This window comes from Chrysochloris asiatica, unplaced genomic scaffold, assembly GCF_000296735.1.
Source record: "Chrysochloris asiatica unplaced genomic scaffold, ChrAsi1.0 scaffold00147, whole genome shotgun sequence".
Taxonomy (NCBI): domain Eukaryota; kingdom Metazoa; phylum Chordata; class Mammalia; order Afrosoricida; family Chrysochloridae; genus Chrysochloris; species Chrysochloris asiatica.
The window spans coordinates 7,324,226-7,346,863 of NW_006408665.1; the positions used below are offsets into that span (position 1 = coordinate 7,324,226).

A 22,638-nucleotide genomic window follows, 5' to 3' on the forward strand; every position below is an offset into this window, starting at 1 on the left:
ACAATTGTGAGGTTGGCCCAGGACTGGGCAGTGTTTTGTTCTGTTGTATATAGGGTCACTATGAGTCAGTATTGACTCGATGGCACCTAACAACAACAACAACAACAACAACTGCTGTTATTGATGTGTACAATAATGTGAAAGTTAACGTTTGCTGAAAACGTTCAAAGTTCCAGGCAGTGGACCTAGTGCTGACATATATGTTACCTATTTATACTCACCATATTCTAGAGATTGGGAGTGCAGTGGGTTCATACAATGAGCAATGGTCTGCGAACCACAAAGTCCACAGTTTGAGTGTGAGAAAGATAAGGTTTTCTGTTCCCACAAAGATTTAAAGCCTCAGAAACTCTAAGCAGGGTCACTATGAATTGGAACTGACTCAACAGCACTTAACAACAACATAGTCTAGAGATTTCAGAAATCTTCACAGTGATGTAGATATCAGTCCTGTAGTTCTTCTTCTCCCGAGGTGCTGCTCATCCAAGATTAGATTAACAATGGAGAACAGATCTCAAAACCAGACTTCTGCTCCAGAAACAATCTCAGTCAGGAACAGACTTGGGTGAGCCCAAGCTGACAGAGTGGCAGAGGAATGTGCAGGAGAAGTGTATGTTTTTCTTTTCTTTCCTGTAAGTGAGTGAAATGTACCCCCAAACTTAATTCCATACCCTTTTAGCAATCCTAACATTTTTTGAATGGAAGACTACTTTACCTCCATTGCAAGTAGCAAAAGGGCTCTGCTTTCGTTCTCATTTACTGTGGTCCCTGTGCAGCACTTCATATATTGGTGCAGAGAATACTAATGTGATGGAGCACAGTCTGCTTTAGAGTCAGTTGGAGACTCCTATAATCATTTCACATTCTGCTGGCACAAAGAAAGAATGATCATGGGTGTCCTCAACCTTTCTCCATGCTTGGATGACTACATCAATTACAAAAACCATAAAGAAATGTATGGCCACCATCAGTCGTCGGACAACAGTGCTGGACTGTTGAGTAATTGCTTAAGTAAGATATTGTTGTTGTTAGGTGCCATCGAGTTGGTACCGACTCATAGCGACCCTATGTACAATAGAACGAAACACTGCCCGGTCCTGGGCCAACCTCACAATTGTCACGCTTGAGCCCATTGTTGCTGCCACTTTGCTATAAGTAATATATGGTGGTGGCTGAGTGCTGTGGAGTAGGTTCTGACTCATAGTGACCCTGTACAGGGTTTCTGAGGATGTAAATCTTTACGGGAGCAGAACGCCTAATCTTTCTCCCATGGAACAGCTGGTAGTTTCGAACTGCTGACCTTGCGGTTCACAGCCCGATTCGTAACCACTACGCTACCGGAGTTCCTTATAAGTAAGATATAGAAGCTTTCTAATAAGTGCCAGATCCCTTACAACACAGATGTGTAAAGTCTTAAACTACATTTTGCCCTTAAGCTTAAGGAAATATTTCCAAACTGAGGACATAATGGACACGACTGAACATTCTATTCAAGAATTAAAGGTCATGCAATAAAATGTTGATCCCTGATTTGGTTATCAGTTGATTTTGGAGAGCATATACTATTAACAATTTTTGAGATATTTTACAAAGTATTGGGTCAGTACTCTCTCCTGGGAGTTGACCACCAAGAAAGGCATACGGTCAAATAAAGTAGCCAGTACAACACAGTTAAATCACATATTTAGTGCTTATCTCCCCCACTAGACAGCTCCAGAAGGGCAAGAATCACATTTATTTTGTTGCTCTATTTATAGTACCTGAAGCATTTGTAGAACCTGAATAAATATTTGTGAATTAATGAATGAATAAGTATAGGTTCAAATAAGAGAGGCAGCCAAAAATGTAAGGGAGTATGGAACCAGGAAAGCTCTGGTCAGTCAAAATTACTGAAAAGAATTAATGTCATATTGCCATAGCACACCAAATGTTATGTTGTCTGTCTCATGTTTTCAGTACTTACATTTATTTAACTAGATATCACTAACTTTCTTTATCATCTACTATAAACATAAAAATGTACTATAGTATACGTATAACCCATCCAGTAAAATTGTTCTCTGTCACGTATTGACAGTTGAAGTGATTTTACTTCACAATAGATATGACATTTTTGCTCTTAATTTTTGACAATATTTTATTTTTTGTTTTAGAGTGTATTTGAAAAAAATTCCAAGCAAGCCAATTGACATTGAACTCTACATAATGGACCCTTTTCCATTTTATGGGAAGGTCATCAAATTAAAGCCTCTCAAAAGCAGCACTCCAAGTTGCCCTGAAGGTTACTATAGAAACATTAATTATGTTCACTAAAAGCTGGCATATAGCTAAAGCCCATGATCACAGAAATACGATGACATTTGTTAAGCATAAAAGCATATTTACCCCAGTCCTTATTGGTGTCATTTTGACATAGTTTTATTTATTTTGTTGTTATTGTTAAGAATATATACACCAAAACATACACCAATTCAACAATTTCCACATATGCCATTTAGTGACATAGATTGGCTCAGTAACTGTGCTTTTTAATTTCTTTTTGTCATTGTTGTCATTGATTTAGTTTCCAGAACACAAATTTTGCCAATTCAACTGTTTACAGGTATGCACTTATTGAGAGCAATTATAATAGTCAGGCATGCTGCCCTCCCCCTTAAGGAGCTCTGGTAGCATAGTGGTTACGAATCGGGCTGCAAACCACAAGGTCAGCAGTTCGAAACTACCACCTGTTTCGCGGGAGAAAGATGAGGCTTTCCACTCCCATAAAGATTTGTTGTTGTTGTTGTTATGTGCCGTGGAGTCGGTTCCGACTCATAGCGACCCTGTACAGGGTTTCCGAGGCTGGAAATCTTTACGGGAGCAGAAAGCCTCATCTTTCTCCCGAGGAACAGCTGGTAGTTTCGAACTGCCTACCTTGTGGTTCGCAGCCTGATTCGTAACCACTATGCTACAGCCTCGGAAACCCTGTACAGGGTCGCTATGAGTCGAAACCGACTCCACGGCACATAACCACCACCATAACCACCACACAGGGTCACTATGTGTCGAAATCGACTCGACGACAACACTTAACAACAACAAAACTACCCAAAGATAAGCTTTTTCTCCATTCTTTTGGCTTTCTTAACTTTTTATTTAAGTGAGGTTATACAAAAATTTCCCTTTGTGATTAACTTTTGTCACTCAGCATAATGTATTCTGTTCTCCTCCATTCATATCATATCAAGTATCCAGACTTCATTGCGCCTTCTGGCTGAGTTATATTCCATTGTATGTATGTATCACATTTTATTTATCCATTCATATGTTGATGGCTATTTTTCAGGCTGTTTCCAACTTTAGGCAATTGTGAATAGTGTGAAAACTGCTGCAAAGAACATTGACATACCAATATTCTGCACCGTTTTTACACCTTCTACCTTATGCCAAAAATGATGTTCATGCAGAATTAGATAAACTCGTGTTAATTCCCTAAAGAATATACAAACAAGAGCAGCAGCAACAAGAAAGAAAACCTTTAGCAATCACCAGCTGTTGTCTTAGCTGTATATTGGTGAATACCTATATGATCATTGCCTGAATCTGCAAATAAATGAACAGTTAAGTTCACTTATGTTTAGTTTAGTTTTTTGTTTTGTTTTTTTCTTTTTGGAATATTTTTTCACTAGGATTTAGTTAAACTACAAATGATTATATGCCATGATGCCATTATAAATTGACATTTAATTAATTTAGTGATTTCTTTCTGATTTCTTTATCTAATTGGTATTTGCTAGCATTATAAGGTATCCAGAATAAACTCTGCTTGAGATTCAAACTGACCTTGTGGTCCAGGGCTTATCCTACAGTGCCACGCCAGGACTCCAAACACACACACACACACACACACACACACACACACATATATGGTGGTGTGCCGTGGAGTCGGTTCCAATTCATAGAGACCTTGCATAGTGTTTCTGTGGCTGTAAATCTTTGCAGGAGCAGAAAGCTTCATCTTTCTCCCATGGAACAGCTGATAGTTTCAACTTGCTAACTTTGAGGTTAGCAGCCTGACTTGTAACCACTACACTAACAGAGTTGTCAAAAATGAAATGGAATGCATAAAGATCAATATCCCAGGCATTGTTTTGTTGTTATTGTTGTCAAGTGCCTTCGAGTTGGTTCTGATGCATAGTGACCATTTATAGGATTTCCAAGGAACAACTGGTGGATTTGAACTGCCAAATTTTTGGAGAGCAGTTCAGTGCTTATCTGTTGCGGACCGTGTAAGACTGGTCAGAGGTTCGAGGCCCTATAGGCCCAAGTGTAACAGATCTAGCCACTTGGCAGATAATAGCAAATTGTTTTTTCATCTTAATATTCAGTTACATGTATTAATTTTATACATGGAGCTCTTGATAATCCACAGATAAATGTGATATTTTCCTAAAGCCGAGACTAAAGGTTGCAAGGTTAAGCCTTTCTCCCAAGGATTAACTAAAAATATCTTAGCTACTTCTTGATTCTTTGTTCTATAGACAAAAAAGCCATCCTTCCTAATCCTTTCCCAGGTGCAGCCCAATCACCTGGGTGTCTCGAGTCCTCCTGCAGACCTGGCTCAGGAAGCCAAAACAGCGGGACTCCGCCCAAGCTTTTGTCCTTACCTCTCACCTTCCCCCACCTGAGCTCAGAGGCTATAGATATGTTAATTGAGCCTGGGAAACCAAGTTGCTGGCCTGGGATTCGAACCAGTGAAGTATGATGTAAAGTTACCTGAAGGTCTGGAAAAGTACTGATGTTAGCTGTACCTTGCCTAAGTCCTTCCCAGCTCAGTGTGAAGCTCCTCCCCTAAATAAAACAGAGGTCCAGGCCTCCACAGGTGTGCATTATGGGTTGGAGGGCATGCAGTAAAGATGGCAGGGCAGTGAGATGCTGCCTGTACTCCCAAGCCTGCCCACCAGTGATGTATCCACCCTGGCTTTGGGGTGCCTCATTGTCTCTCTCTTTGTCTCTTTCTGTGTATTCTTGATATATCTTTACCGCCTTCAGGTATCTCCTCCTCATGAACCGAACCCCTATGTCGAGGCAGGTCCCCGACACTTATCCTACAGTGCCATACCAGGAGTCTACATCCTTGGCATTAGTGAGCTGAAATGGACTGATTTATGCATTTGAGTCAGTTAATCATATGGTTTACTATGCTGGGAACATCTAATTAAAGAGAAATGGTGTTAGATACATCGTGAAAATGAACACTTAAAGATGTGTATTAAAGTACAATGCTGTCTGTGATAGGATAATATCCATACACCTCCAAGGAAGACTAGTTAATACTACTATTATTCAAATTTATGCACCAACTACTAAAGCTATTGGTAATGAAATTGAAGAGTTCTGCCAACTTTTTAAGTCTGAATTGATCAAACATTCAATCAAAATGCATTGATAATTACTAGTGATTGGAATGCAGAAAAAAAATCTGGAAACAAAGAGGAAGGATCAGTAGTTGGAAAGTATGACCTCTGTGATAGAAATGATGCTGGAGATTGTATGATAGAATTTTGTATGACCAAAGACTTATTCACTTAAAAACCTTTCATCAACATATACCAGAGAGGTAGAACATGCTTTTAGACCTGTATTTGAGGACAATAATTAATGGGAAAATAAAGAATGTTAATTTGAAAATTCACTATTTTGCTTAGAACTTTTATAATCACTGGCCTTATTAAATAAAAGAAAGCTTATTAAGCATTGCATTAAGGGCATTTAGACTCCCCATTTAGTTAATATGTAACATTACATAATTCAATCATAAAAAGTAAAATGAGTTACAAATAGTTACAAGGCAAATTGCCCAGTCCTTAAATACATATTCGCTATTATGTTTTCCGTGACTCTAATGATCCGTTATTTCCTTGTTTGCCTTCATATATTATTATTCTAATATTGCAGAGTCCTGAGTTAAAACTAGAATATCATCTATTATGGATTGAATTGTATCTCAAATAAGCAGGTGTTGTAATTCCTAACCTCTGTGCCTATTTTTTGGAGTCCTGGTGTGATGCTGTGGGTTAATGCACTGGACTGAAAATTCTGTTTGAACCCCAAGGTAGACAGTTTAAGTTCACCAGCTGTTCCTTGGAAACCCTATACAGGATTGCTATGGGTTGAAACCAACTCAACAACAACAACATGCTTATTTTTTGGAGTCCTTGTGTGGTGCTGTGGGTTAATACACTGGACTGCAAGGTCGGTTTGAACCGGCAGTTCAAGCTCACCAGCCGCTCCTCCGGAAACCCTATACAGGGTCGCTAAGCATCACAGTCAACTTGATGTGATGTCATTTAACAAACACAACAATGCCTGTTTTTATACTTCTGTTTAGGAATGCATTTTCTCTTCTGCTAATGATGCAGCATTAGAGTAGGGTGTGTTCTGAGTCAATCTCTTAAGAGATAAAAGGAGCAGATTAGGTAAACAGAAATATGGGATGATACATAGATAACAAGCCACCTTGATGTCTGCCCAGAGCAGAAGCTTAAAACAGCCTCCCCCTAGAGGCAGCACTTTGAATTCAGACTTCTAGCCTGAAAATAACTATTTGCTAAAGCCTCCCACTTCTAGTACTTTTGTTATAGTAGCTCTAGATGACTAAGACACTTTTATTTCCCAAATCCTCCTTAACTGCATATAATAGAGACTCAAATATAATTTTCTAAAGTTAGAAGATACTTTCTCTTCCAGAAACAAACTTGCATCAGACTGAAATAACATCTCTACAAAAATAAGTTTTAAAAAAGATTTTTAATAGAGAAACTTTAATGTCTTTTTTTTTCCTTAATAGAAGAAACCAAAAATGTTCATATACAGATTTCCCGATAATAGATTGGTTTCTTATTCTTTCTTTGACTCAACAGAAAGACCTCATGACAACAACTCAGTTTCTAAATTTTAGATGATGATCTTGTATCAAATGATGGCAATCCTTAGCATAGCTGAATGATTTTCTAGTGAAAACTTAATCAAGGTCATTCTCATCGATTATTTTATTCAATAAATATTTATTAAACACCTACACTAATAATAATAGTAAAAACAAATAATAATAACCACTCATAATTGTTATTTTCAAGTGTTGTCAATTGGATACCGACTCACAGCAACCCTGTTTATGGTTTTGAGGAGCAGCTGCTCGCCTAGTTATTGTATTTCAGCTTCTCTCCTATGTTTTTCAAATACATATACTAATTTAGTCCTCACAGCAACTCCATGAAGTAGATGCTATTATAGTCCTCATTTTACAGATGGTTAAACTGAAACATGGAGTCTTGGTGTGGGCACTTCAGAATAATGTACTGGACTGTAAGGTCAATTTTGAACTTAAAAGTCAGCAGTTCAAATCATCCAGCAGCTCCTCGGAAACCGTATACAGGGTCACTATGAGTCAGAACTGATTTAATGGCACTTAACAACAACAACAACAAACTGAAGCACAGTAAAGTTAAGCAATTTGTCCAAGGGCACATGTTTAATAAATCTTAGATCTGGAGCCCTTTCTGTCTGGCTCCAGAATCTGAATACTTAATTGCCATTCATGTTGCTGCTGAGACATAGTGAGAAGTACAAATAGACTTTCAGACAATTAATAATCTCATAGGATAGAAATGGTGATTCTTCTACAGTACAAGGCAATATGCCATTGAAATGTGGATTTGGAAGATTTCAAAGATCTTTAAAGAGTGGAATTCCATACAGGTAGTTGGAAAAGATGGTGGCATTTGTGACATGATTCATAGCTTATAGAGTGTGTTGACAAAATAGATGAAAGTGAAAATGGGCAAGCACTGTTTGCCTAGAGAAAATGGGCAGAGATAATAATAAATAGGGTATAGGGGCTCCTTAAAGTGAGAATAGGTCAGACGAACTACTACTTAATCATTTTAAAGTCCTTGCTGAAGAAACTGGTAAAGTTTCTAATATAACATATGCTTCTTGGAAATGGATATTAATGAGAATTGACATGCTGTGGGAAAGATTAATTGACTTTAACTCATTTTTATCACATATATATTGATTTAGATGTTAGGTAATACTTCTAGATTATATAATGAAAAAAGTTCCCTGCCCTACTTTTCCCAATCCCTGATTTCTAGTAACTATAATAAAATATGTTTCATTGATGAACAGTGTCGGTTAACATTCTTGGGCACACAGTGAGTGGATTTAATACATAGATACCAAACCAACCAACCCAACAAACACGTGCTTTCTGTTGTGTCCGTTCTTACTCATGGGAACTTCATGTGTTTCAAAGTCATAAGGTTTTCCATGACTCTGATTTCTTAGGAGTAGGTTGCCAGGTCTTTCTCTTTATGATTCAAATTGCCAACCTTTCAGATAGTAGCCAAGTGCTTAGCCATTTGCATCACCTAGTATTGTTGTTGCTAAGTGCCAAAGAGTTGGTTCCTACTCATAGTGGTCCTGTGTAGTATTTCTAAGGAGCAGCTGGTGATGTGAACTACAGACCTGGTGGTTCAAAAACCAGTGCTGATCCTACAGCACCACAGCAAGAGACCATGGAAATCTATAGTACCACCTTCAATTATTGGTGGTGGTGGTGGTGATGTGCCTTGGAGTCGATTCCTACTTATAGTGACCCTACATAGCATTTCCGAGGCTGTAAATCTTTATGGGAGTAGAAAGCCTCATCTTTCTCCTGCGGAACTCCTGGTAGTTTTGAACTGCTGACCATGAGGTTAGCAGCCTGACTCATAAGCACTATACTACCAGAGCTCCTTAATTACTGTTGAGTTGACTCAAACTCATAGGACTGCATTTTCAATGGCTGCTTTTTTAAAAGTACATCACCAGGCCTTTTTCTTTTTTCCAATATAGATGTTATTGTTGTTATCACAGTCTGACTCAAATCGACCCTGAATAGGATTTCCAAGTTGTAGCTGGTGGGTTTGAACCATAGACCTTGTAGTTAGCATTCCAGTGCTTATCCTATAGCACCACCCCAGGACTCCCTAGATACTAGATCTTTTTTACATTTCAAAATGATTTTCTTGAATTGTACCTTTAAATAATCTTTCCATTGTTTTATTTTGCTGTTGATTTGTTTTCAGTTACTCTAGTTATGGGCTTTGTTTTGGTTTTTTCCTTGGCTCTTCTGGGTCTAACTTCTATAATTTCTTTCTAATCCATTGTAATTCTTTCTTAGCTTTTCAGCTGGGCTATAATGAATTTTATACATCTATTTTCATTTTCCTTTATGTGACATGTGATAGCTTTTTTTTTCATTCTTACTTTGAATTACTTCTGTGGATTGACATCCATTTTACCCACACATCCCTGAGATCTAATATTTCTGACTTGCTTTTTCATAGATAGGAGCAAATGTTTCATTATCTTTTTTAAAAAACACTGTTTATCGTTTACCTCAGCTCCATGTCTTTTTTGGGGTGACAGGACTATTTTGAGAATTTTTCATCTAATTTATTTTTCCCAATACAGACATGTGTCATTGCTGTACTATTTTCCTGTTTAGGAAGAAAGAAAAAAAAAAAATCTTTAAATAAATGAATTTATCCTGAACAAGTTCCTCATAATAGGTTTATTTTGATGAGGGTGTTTGTTACAGTTCTAGGCTAGCTGATTTCTATGAAGAAAAGGCATTGATCTTGTCTGCTACCTCAGACCAAAGGTATTTCCTGAAAATATGGCTTAACTGCTTAACTCTTTATATAGTTAGTTTTGTCTCATCTGCGTCTCTGAAACAAACTGTTTCCTTGGAAGAAGGCTTATTCTACCAGTCCATCTTACCTCAGTTTCCGCACTCAGAGTTGTAAACACAGTAGATTCTGTGCCTAATATTTTCAGAGAGTAGAATTTTTATTACTGCCCTTGAACCCTTGAACCCTTTTCCACTGACATTTTTCTGCTTGGTCTTTTGTCGGCACTTGTTTTCAAATGATAGAGTTCAACCTCAGCAGCTCTTGGAAATACTATACATATTTTGGTGACTTTGTTTTATTTCAGCTTCTTTGTTTTCAAATATAGAGTTTGCTCTATTTTATTTTTAACATGTTTTCCTGATTTTATTAGGTTTATTGAAGAATAATCAAAATTCTCTCCTTATAAGTGTTCAGTTTAATAATGTTTATCAAATATATACAGTTGCACAAACATTTTCACAGTCAAGTTTTAGAACATTTCCATCCCTCCAAAAGTTACCTTGTGGGTGTCTGCTGTCCATTACTTATTGGATTTTAAATATTTTAATTTGATAAATAGAAGTACCTGATTTATATAACTATGATCACTTCAGAAAGTCCCTATACTGCCTTTTCATAATTTAATAAATCTAATAGGAGCAATGGAAGCTGAATATGGTAGAAGGTTAATAATATTACAACATTTTTCCTCTGATCATTTCTTCTTCTTCTCTCTGATTTTTGTAAGAGATTTTTCTACAGCTTTTGAAATAATTTCCTTCTCACAGGGGGAAATCACAGGTTCTACACTTAAAGTAAGGAACTCTGGTAGCGTAATGGTTACTAATCGGGCTGTGAACTGCAAGGTCAGCAGTTTGAAACTGCCAGCTGTTTCATGGGAGAAGATGAGGCTTTCTACTCCCGTAAAGATTTACAGCCTCGGAAACCCTGTACAGGGTCGCTATGAGTCAGAACTGACTCCACGGCACATAACAACAACAACACTTAAAGTACTGGGATCAATCAGGACACACTAGTGTTACTTGCTGCTGTGATTTTTCTATTGTCAGTGGATTTTATCTTTCACTATACTGGAGTGTATACCCCAAGCTGTGGAAATTTTGTAAATGCCATAGCATCAAATCATAGTTTTTTGTTTTGTTTTGTTTTGTTTTTTAGCTCTTTATTGTAAATTGACTGAAGGCTTACAGACAAGATCATCAGCTTTATATTCAACAAATAATATACTTTGTTTCGTCTCAATGATTGTAATTACCACCAGGTAACAATAGTTGTCCCACTTTCTCCCTTTGGTTTTTATTTTTATTCTAATCACCTTCCAAGGAGCTCCTACGGTAGAATAGTGGTTACGAGTTTGGCTACTAACCTCAAGGTCAGTAGTTCGAAACTACCAGCTGTTCCACAGGAGAAAGATGAGGCTTTCTGCTCCCGTAAACATTTACAGCCTTGGAAACCCTAGCAGGGTCACTATGCGTTGGAACCGACTCCACAGCACACCACCACCACCACAATCATCTTCCTGTCCCATCTCAATTTTGTCCCTAGGTAAACGTTTTCATTTTGATCTTGAATGATTGACCATTCTATGGTGAGCATAATTTATTGTGTTGTTGGCCCCTCTATATACCTATCTACTGCTTGTATGACAATTAGGCTACAAGGGTGAATTTCATTCCAGAGCTTGGTCTCTTTTTTTTTCTCTTCTTTTATAATTTTGAGTTTTGTTTCACATTTTCTCTCACTCTATCTGGGACCTCCTAATGCGATCCCTTTCAAAGCAGTTGGTAATGGTAGCCGGGCACCATATATTTCTTTCTTACTCAAAGTCATGTGACTGTTATTCACCTGCTCCATTGGTCCATTGTACTAGTTGATTCCAAGCATCTTCAGTTTTCATCATTCTTCTTTCTTCCATACATAGAGAGATAAATAGTTGCACCTTAGCTAGCTGTTCATGCACTTTTTTAAGATTCCTGTCACTACTGGCCAAAGTAGGGTGTAGAACATTATATTCATGGACTAAGTTATGCCCATTGACCATGGTGTCCCCTCAGACTATGGTCCTCACCCCCAGGTCTAGCAACTCATTGTCTTAAGATGTTTGACAATATCTGAGAAGCTTTCATCATTTCTTCCACCACCACCACCACAGAGAGTTTTGCTTCTTCTTTGCCAATTTGTATGCCTTTAATTTCTCTTTCTTGCATTATAATTCTAGCTAAGTCTTTTACCACAGCATTAAATAAGTTTGGTGATAAAAGGCATCCTTTGCTGATGCCTATTTGCAAAGGCAATGCTTCAGTTTCTTTTCATTGAGAGTAATGTTAGTTGTTGGATTTTCATATATGCCCTTAATTATGTTGAGTAATTTCCCTTCTATTCCTTTTTTTTTTTTTTTTAATTAATAATGAATGTTGGATTTTATCAAATGTCTTTTCTGCACTTTTTAATAGAATTATTTGGTTCTTTTCCTTTTTTAAAATTTATATTGTGGATTATGTTGATAGTTTTTCTAATATTGAACTTTACTTGCATCACTGGTATGAATTCCACCTGGTCATGATGGGTTTTGTTGGGGATATGTTGAATTGTATTGGCTAGAATTTTTTTAGGAACTTTTGTATCTATGTTCATGAGGGATATTGGTGTGTAATTATCTTTTTTAGTGATGTCTTTGCCTAGCTTTGGTTAAGGACTATGATTGATTCATAAAATGTATTCAGGTGTTTGCCATCCTTTTCTATGCTCTGTAATAGTTTGAGTAGAATTGATGTCAGTTTTTCTCTAAAAGTTTGATAAAATTCACCAGAAAAACCATTGGAGCCCAGACTGTGATTTGTTGACAATTTTTTTAATGACCTGATCAATTTCTTCTTTAGTTACAGATCTATTCAAGTTTTCTAATTTTTTTCTGTGTTAGTTTACATAGATCCTGTTTTTCTAAAAAAAATGTCCATTTCTTCTAGATTTTCAAATTTGTTGGAGTATAATTCTTCATATTATTCTGTTATTGTTCTTTTTATTTCTTTTCGTTCTATTGTTATGCCACCCATATCTTTTCTTATGCAAGTCATTTGCATCTTCTCCTTCTGTTCTTTTGCTAGACTTGCCAATTGTCAATTTTGTTAATGCTTATAGAGAACTAATTGCTTCTCTTGTTAAGTCATTCTATTGTTTTTCTGTTTTCTAATTCATTTATTTCTACTCTAGTTCTGGTGTGGTGCTATAAGATAAGGGCAAGACCAAAAGGTCATTTTGAATCAGAAGGTCCACACTCAAACTCACCAGTCACTAGTTGGAAACACTACACAGTTGCTATGAGTCATAACTGACTCGATGACACTTAACAACAATAGCAATCTTTATTGTTCATTTTCTGTTGATATCTGTAGGATTACTGTGCTGTTCTTTTTATAATTGTGGGAGATGTGTTAATGTGTTGATTTTGGTTGTCTTCTTTTTGAATGTGTGTGGTTATTAATATAAACTGCCCTCTAGTTACTGCTTTTGCTGTGTCCCAAAGGTTTTGGTAAGGAGCTCTGGTAGCATAGTGGTTACGAATCGGGCTGCGAACCTTAAGGTCAGCGGTTCGAAACTACCAGCTGCTCCGCAGGAGAAAGATGAGGCTTTCTACTCCCGTAAAGATTTACACCCTCGGAAACCCTGTACAGGGTCGCTATGGGTCGGAACCAACTCACGGCACTTAACAACAACAACAACAACAAAAAGTTTTGGTATGCTGTACTTTCATTCTTCCCAACAAGATGGATTGGCACAATGGCAGCAAAAATGGGCTCAAATGTAGCAACAATAGTGAGGTTTTTGCAGGACCAGGCAGTGTTTTATTCTGTTGTACATAAGGTTGCTATGAGTTGCTGCTGACTCAATGGCATCTGACAACAACAACAACAACAACAACAGCAACAACTTTCATTCTCATTTGGTTCAAGGAATTTTTTAAGAAAAAATTTTAATTTGTCCTATTACCAAGTAACTTTTCAGCAGGGTGTTATATTCAATTTCCATGTATTTGATTTTTTTTCCCTTGATACTCCTATTGTAGATTTCTAATTTTATATAGCAGTGGTGTGAAAAGATGCTTTGTAGTATTTCAGTTTTTTAAAGTTTACTGAGGCTTGCTTTGTGGCCTAATATATTGTTTATTCTGGATAATTTTCATGTGCACTATAAAATTATATGTTTTGTGATGTTGTTGGACTGAGTGCTCTGTATAAGTCTACGAGGTCAAGTTGGTTCATTGAGTCATTTAGTTCTTCTGTATCTTTGTTGAGATTCTTTCTAGTTGTTCTGTCCAAAACATAGCTCTTTAAAGAGAGGCAGTTGACTAAAATGAGGGAGACTGAATTATTTCAAATAATCTAACATAATTTTAACAGTAAATTGTGCAGCTTTTCCTAAAATAATGTTCCTCCACTCACAATTTAGTGTTAAGTCAAAAAACTACCAATGTCAAAAATTCTATTTGTAATTGCCCCATAACACTCTTGGTTAAATAACCCAACTTTCTTGAATCTTCCTTACCAAATTATCAGTGTAATTTGTCTTGCATACAATAACATGCTGAGGATTCCTGTTAGGAGAAAATAAAACTGAAGCTAGAGTTAAGGTGGGCAAACTGGTAATTGACCAAAAGCTTTGACAAAACAGTGAAACCTGATGTAGCTCTGTGGGTTGATGCACTGAACTACAAAGTTGGCTTGAACCACAAGTTTGGCAGGTCAAGTTCACCGGTGGTTCCTTCGGAAGCCTGATACTTGGTCATTTATGGGTCGGAACCGACTCAATTGCACATAACAACATTGACAAAATAAAGAGGGACCAAATCAACCAAGGGCACAGCTCTTATGTTGTGGAAATTCCTGGTTAAAGAAAACACTTTCACAGGATAGTTGACAAATCCTTCAACTGTTATTTTTTCCTATGGTTGATAGGTGCTTTCGAGTTTTCTCCTATTCATAGTGACCCTATGCACAGCAGAACAAAACACTACTGGGTCCTACACCATTCTTACAGTTTTGTTAGATTTGAGCCCATTGTTGTAGGCGTTGTGTCAACCCATTTAATTGGGTCTTCCTCTGTATCTTTACCAAGCATGATGTCATTTTCCATGGACGGTTCGCTCCTGAAAATATGTCCAAAGTACATGAGATAAAGTCTCACCATCCTGACTTCCTAGGGGCATTTTAGCTGATCTTTTGGCAGTTCATGGTCCTTTTAATATTTTTATCCAACACCATTAACTCAAATGCATCAATTCTTCTATAGTCTTCCTTTCTCATTGTCCAGCTTGAACATGCATATGCAGTAAATAGCATGACTTGGGTCAGGTGCACCTTAATCCTCAAGGCAGCATCTTTGCTCTTTAACACTTTAAAGCGGTCTTTTGCAGCACATATGCCTGATACATTATGTCATTTGATTTCTTGATTGCTGCTTCCGTGAACATTGGTTGTGGATCCAAGTAAAATGAAATCCTTGACAATAGCTATCTTTTTTCCATTTATCACGATGTTGTTTATTGGTCCAGTTGTGAGGATTTTTATTTTCTTTACAGTGAGTTGTAATCCATGCTCTGCCCACTCTGCCCAATATTAACAAACATAGACCTCTCTTTTCTAGCTCACTGTTTCCCAGTGGTCTATTATGGGAGTTCTGAGTATATTCATTTCTTGTTTTCTTTCCCATTTGGGCTGATCTCTGAGTAAACAGAAGGTCAGAGTTTCTTTAATTCAAAATCTATAGCTAGAAGTTTAATTTGCAATATTTGAGCATATGAATTTGAAAGTATTTTAATTTCTTTTAAATATAAATCTCATCAGTAATTTCTGTTATTAAATATCATATAAATTTGTAACTGCTTAATTTAAATATTTGAAGTTTATAACTTTAAAAAATATATCCTAACATTTTTACTTTCTTTTGTTTTCCAGATGCAGCAACTCTTTCATGAAAATTATGAACATAATCGAAAGGGTTATATCCAAGATCTTCACAATAGCAAAATCCACGCAGCTATAACACTTCATCCCAACAAAAGGCCTGCATACCAGTACAGGTTACATAATTACATGCTCAGCCGCAAAATTTCTGAACTTCGTTACCGTACCATCCAGCTCCACCGGGAGAGTGCTCTGATGAGCACACTCAGTAACAGTGAAGTGAGCAAAGAGGATCAGCAGCTGGGAGTGATGCCTTCTTTCAACCACTTCCAGCCTCGGGAGAGAGATGAAGTGATAGAATGGGAATTCCTTACTGGAAAGCTCCTTTACTCAGCAGCTGAGAATCAGCCACCTCGACAGAACATCAACAGCATCCTAAGAAAAGCTCTGGATGACACTGTGCTACAGGTGATGGAGATGATCAATGAGAATGCCAAGAGTAGAGGACGACTCATTGACTTCAAGGAAATCCAGTATGGTTACCGCAGGGTAGACCCCATGCATGGGGTGGAATACATCTTGGATTTACTCCTTTTATACAAACGACATAAAGGGAGAAAACTCACTGTGCCAGTGAGACGCCATGCATACCTTCAACAGCTGTTCAGCAAACCTTTTTTCAGAGAAACTGAAGAGCTAGATGTCAACAGTCTTGTGGAAAGCATTAATAGTGACACTCAGTCATTCTCCTTAATATCTAATTCTTTAAAAATACTATCATCTTTTCAAGGTGCAAAAGAAATGGGAGGGCACAATGAAAAGAAAATACACATTCTTGTTCCTCTCATAGGAAGGTATGACATTTTCTTGAGATTCATGAATAACTTTGAAAATATTTGTCTTATCCCAAAGCAGAAAGTAAAGCTTGTCATAATCCTTTTTAGTGGGGATTCTGGCCAAGATTCTAGCAAGCATATTGAGCTGGTACAGGACTATCAGAACAAGTACCCTAATGCAGAACTGACCCTGATCCCCATTAAAGGAGAGTTTTCCAGAGGCCTTGGTCTTGAAATGGCTTCTTCCCAGTTTGATAATGACACGTTGCTGCTATTTTGTGATGTTGATTTGATCTTCAGAGGAGACTTTCTCCAACGATGTAGAGATAATACAATTCAGGGACAACAGGTGTACTACCCCATCATCTTTAGCCAGTATGACCCAAAGGTAACCAATGAGGGCAGTCATCCCACTGATGATGATTTCATCATCTCAAAGAAAACTGGATTTTGGAGAGACTATGGATATGGAATCACCTGTATTTATAAAAGTGATCTTCTGAGTGCAGGTGGATTTGATACCTCAATCCAAGGCTGGGGACTGGAAGATGTAGATCTCTACAATAAAGTTATCCAATTTGGCTTAAGGCCCTTTAGAAGTCAAGAAGTAGGAGTGGTGCATATTTTCCATCCAGTTCATTGTGATCCTAACTTGGACCCTAAGCAGTACAAGATGTGCTTAGGATCCAAGGCAAGTACTTTCGCCTCAACCATGCAACTGGCTGAACTCTGGTTAGAAAAACATTTGGGTGTCAGGTACAATCGAACTCTCTCCTGACAGTCCAGGCAAAACTCATTGCCTTTTTAAAGGGGAGTTTACCTCATTGTTGGTTGTTGTTATTTTTATTTTATTTTTATTGTTATTGTTATTATTATTGTTGTTATTATTTTATTTTATTGTCCTGGTCTTAAACTCCTGTTGGTTGTCTTCCGAGGGGTGCTTGTTGACCTCAAGCAAGAAGAGTCTGCAGTTCACTGATATTTCAGATTTCTACTGAAGTCAATATGTGTGTTACTTTTTTACATCTTTATTCAAGATTGATTTAAATCATGGCAATCAAATGACGTTTGGAACTCATTCATCATGAGAGATGACTTAGAAGAGTGTTTTCTTGGGCTTAAAGAGGCAATATCAACTTTTATTTTGTTTGTCAAATTCAATGTGATACAAATATTTACTGGTGAAAGGTACCACAAAAGTGCTTTATGCTTCCTATGGGGAAGGGACTCTGTAACATAAACTTGAGTTTTGTAATTTATACAAGGACTTAAATATATAGATGATAATTTTCTTTATCTTTAGAATTTTTAAAGTAAATGAATACCTATGATTGTATGTTTATTTTTTAAAAAATGTTTTAAAAATTGAGGAGTTTTGTTCCACAAGCAACCGGTACTGGCTACCCTGGTCTTACGACAATTATGTGCTCCTCACAAGTGTCTGCTATAAATGCGAATGAACTTTATTTTCTCAAGGAAATATGATTTAATTAAATATTCATGTACATTTTAGAAGCTTTATGAAACAATGTCCTTCATTTGCTGGCAAGAAGATAAAATATGACAAAACCTGGTTATTTATAATAAAATACAGGCATAAAACAGTATTCTTTTTCAAAAACAATGAGAAAGTTGTATTGTTTCCTTTTAATCTTTCTTGATATACTGCTTAAATGTCACTGTCAACAACAATGCTTGCAACAAAGGCTGGAAAAGTTAACAAGGACTTATGAGCATGCTATTTGTATAACTATGCTTTAAAACTTAGTCTTTATAAGTGATTTAAATGACCAAGTTCTTTATTCAAAAATTTACAACCTGGAAGAAGCATCCATGCTCAGTCTCTTCAACTTTGGAATCAGACATAGCCTTTAATGTGTATTGATAGATAGTTCAAAAATACAACAGTCAAAGTAAATTTTACAGCTATTATTTTAAATTCTAAAAAAGCAAGCAAGTATTTAATTTTATATGTCATGCTTTCTAAACTGAGCTATCTTACTATCTTTCTAAACAATATTTTTTTTTCCTGAATAGACTTTATATATTATTATTTCTTTGAACTTAATCAACCCTGTTCGATTTGTAGAAAAAAATAACCTTGTCTAAGAAATATAAAAGAAAATCAAAATCCATGCAACAAGATCTCATAATTGTACATTTTAAATTTAATTTTCAAAGTTTCTGTATAGGTAATACATTTGCATGGCTTACAAATCAAAATATAAAAATATCTACAGCTATCCATCACATTCCCATGTATATGCACCCAGATTTACCACTGACTACATAAGACTAATATTTTTTGTGTGTTTCTATGAATATCTCTACGTACAAATAAGTATATATATGTATATAATCACACACATACACATATATATACATATACTTTTTTTTTCACAGCTGCATGGTAGCACATAATTGGATTGTTGTTGTTGTTGTTAAGTGCTGTTGAGTTGATTCCAACCCATTGCAACCCTGTATAGGGTTTCTGAGGAGCAGCTGGTGAGCTTGAACTGCCAACCTTGCAGTTCAAATGGCTTTGTGCTCTGGTGCATTAACCAACAGCACCATACCAGGACTCTTGCAATGTATTTAACCAGTACCCTATTGATGTTATTTGGGTAATTTCCAATCTTTTGCTGTTATAGTCATTGAATAACCTTGTGTATACATAATTATGTGCATAGGTAAGTTTATCTATAAAACAAAAGATATCTAAATTTAATTGATATTATCAGGAAGGCATATTTGAAAGGAAAAAAATACAAGATTCAGGAAAGCTAACTTCCAAAGCTGTTTTTTGTGGCCTTACTTTATCTTACAAATGTTCATCTTTATAATACTGTCTTAGTTACATCTTGCTGCTGTAGCCGAAATACCACGAGTGGGTGGTTTTAAAGAACAGACATTTGTTTTCTCACAATTAGGAGGCTAGGAGTGCTACTTTAGGGTATTGATCCTAGGGGAAAGTTCTCTATCTGCTCTGGTAAAAATCCTTGTCTCCTTCAGCTTCTCTTTCTTGGTTTCTTGGTAATATCATGTGGCATAAACTTTTCCCCATTTATGCTTGCTTGTTCTATACCTAACTTGATTTTTATGTCTCAGTGGTGATTGGCTTAAAGCATATCCTGTATTGATTTTGATCTAATTAATAACAAACTTAAAGCATATCCTGTATTGATTTTGATCTAATTAATAACAAAGAAAACCTGTTCCAAAGGGGATTATAACCACAGGTTGTATATGTTAAGTGCTATGGAATCAGTTAGGGCCCAATATAGAGCAAAGATGCCAACTTGAGGAGTAAGGTGCGCCTAAACCCAGCAATGGTATTTTCAATAACCTCATATGCATGTAAAAGTTGGACAGTGAATAACGAAAATCTTAGAAGAATTATGCATTTGAGCTATGGTGTGGGAGGAGAATATTGAAAGTGCCATGGGCTGCCTAAAGAACAAACAGATCTGTGTTTAATGAAGTGCAGCCAGAGTGCTCCTTGGAGGCCAGGATGGCCAAACTTCATCTCTCATACTTCTGACATATTGTCAGGAGGGACCAGTTGCTGGAGAAGGATATCATGTTTGGTAAGGTGGAGGATCAGAGAAAAAGAGGAAGACCCCTAGTGAGATGGATTGACAGTGGCAGCATCAGTGGGCTCAAGCGTGGCAACAATTGTGAGGTTGGACCAGGACTGGGCAGTGTTTTGTTCTGTTGTGCATAGGGTCGCTAGGAGTCAGTACCAACTTGATGGCAGCTAACAACAAGGAGTGGCTGGTGAGCTTGAACCACCAACCTTGCAGTTCAAACCTACTTTGCAGTCCAATGCATTAACCTGCAGCCATGGTTGTATAATACATGTTGGGATTTACAGCACAAATTTGAGGGGTCACAAATCAATCCAGAACAAATACTTTACTAAAATATTGTTCCCAGAAATGATTTGCATCAGATTATTATTGTCATTATTTCTATTTGATAGCCATGAAACCATATATCATTTGTCTTTATGATTGTTCCTGGCATGATAGCAACTTCTTTTAGTGAAGACATTTTAGGGGCTTCAAAAAATGCATTGGTTAATATTACTACAAAAAAATGACAGGCTCCTTGACCATACATATAACCTTAATAATGTCAAATTCCTTAGAAAAGAATTAATGGTACTTTTAGATAGCTTTAAAATGACCATCGTGACAGGATCAACAATTTAGAAATGTTGTGGGTTGATCTTTACTCTAATTCTGTCTCTGGCCTTCACAGCCCTTCCTTAATTATCATATTTTCCTACATTATGTGATGCAACTCTTTTGAAGTTTTTATATTCTGGAACAGTAAATATGTTACAAAGCAGTAAAGACAATTATTTGGGAAAATCTATACCAAATCTGGTAGCGTAGTGGTTACGAATCAGGCTGCTAAACCTCAAGGTCAGCTAGTTTGAAAGTACTAGCTGTTCCATGGGAGAAAGATGAGACTTTCTGCTCCCATAAATATTTATAGGCTCAGAAGCCCTATACAGGGTCGCTATGAGTCAGAACCAACTCCACAGCACATAACCACCATACCAAATCATAAGGAGCTCTGGTAGCACAATGGTTACGAATCAGGCTGCTAATCTCAGGGTCAACGGTTTGAAACTACCAGCTGTTCTGTGGGAGAAAGAAGAGAATTTCTGCTCCTGTAAAGATTTATAGCCTCAGAAACCCTGTACAGGGTCGCTATGTGTCAGATTTGATTCCACGGCACATAACCACCACCATGCCAAATCAGAATTGTTAGTTATTAATGAAGAAAACTGTGATTCTGCTCTTTAACATAGTCAAATGAAATAAGAGTTTTATTAAGGAATAAATGTTTAAAAAAATAGTTTTAAAACACTCTGAATCTTAGATAATTATTAGACAGCTGTCCAGGGATGAAGTGGCATTTTCAGTTATACTGATGAAACCAGGAGATCAAGGAATGCAGGCATCACATTTGAACTTCATTATTATACACATTGCACATTATACTGCAGAATTAATATGGGTGTCTTTAAAATACATTTCACAACTTTTCATTAAGCTTTTCTATGATTTTCCCAAGTAATATGAAATTTCCTGAATGAAAATTTATTAGAAAGATGCTACTCAAATTTAGAGTCTTGCTATGTATTTAAATCTGTTACCTTACTGTCTCAGAAGGTTGGTGGATAGCACTCCTTGAATACAGTCTGAAGCACAATAATACAATCTGTACATTATTGTCATTATCTTATCTGTATAGGTATGGATGTTCTATGTAAAGTTCACTCCAATAACAATCCCATCTGACTTCATCATATCTTATTAAGTGTTTGCTGTACCCTCATCACCACATGAGACATTTTACTTGCTTTGTCCTTTTAAATTTATTCCTCATAACAGCTCTCAGAATATTCATATGACTTTCCCCATTCAACAGATGTGGAAACTGAAGCCATGAGGATTGAATAATTTGTCTGCTATTCACACAAGTTGGCATATAGTATAATTAAGATTTAACCTAACTACTGTCTGAATCTGAAGCACCTGTCTTTCTACATTGTACCATGGCTTCTCAGTCCTAGAGGTGACAAAGAAAAGCCGAAAACAATGGGGAAGCAAAAGTCTAGCTGACATCCTGGACCTGTTTGCTTCACGGCTGAACTCATTACCATTGAATGTTCATTCTGTAGAAACTAAGATTGCAAATGTTGTCTATTGCCTGTTTACTACTTGGTCTTACTCAGATAGAGCTTCCTTTGGCTTTTAGTCAGTCTTCCATCACAGCTAGCTCCCTCTGTGCAGCCCTGTAATGGGAAAAGACGTCTGTCTATCTACTTACAAGTCAGTGTGCCTCAGCCAGCAGAAAACCACTGCTCAGGATTCCTGGTTCCAGCAGCCTTCCTATATTATATCAGGCAGATGAGTTCAGTACTGTCCACACTGATCAACACCACCAAAGAATTGTTTGACTGTTTCTGCTGCTCAGCCCTTACAGATTTATCATATGTAAAAATTGTCAGTGCTGAAGGTATTTCTGAATTAAAGAATTAAGCCCATTTTGCCCAGTTAATTGTTGTTGTCAAAGTGCTATCGAGTCGATTCCGACCCATGGTGACCCTATATAGGGTTTCCAAGGAGCAGCTGGTGAGCTTGAACCGCTGACCTTGAAGTT

The 22,638-nt window shown here is 36.9% G+C and overlaps 1 protein-coding gene across 1 annotated transcript in view; it reads left to right on the forward strand.

Moving 5' to 3' along the window:
• Positions 1-17,236, forward strand: part of CHSY3 (chondroitin sulfate synthase 3) — a 456,133-nt gene extending 438,897 nt beyond the window's left edge. The window contains exon 3 of the mRNA XM_006870684.1: positions 15,674-17,236. Within this exon, the coding sequence (XP_006870746.1) occupies positions 15,674-17,236 (1,563 nt within the window). The remainder of the gene's footprint in view (positions 1-15,673) is intronic.
• The last annotated feature ends 5,402 nt before the right edge of the window (positions 17,237-22,638 follow it).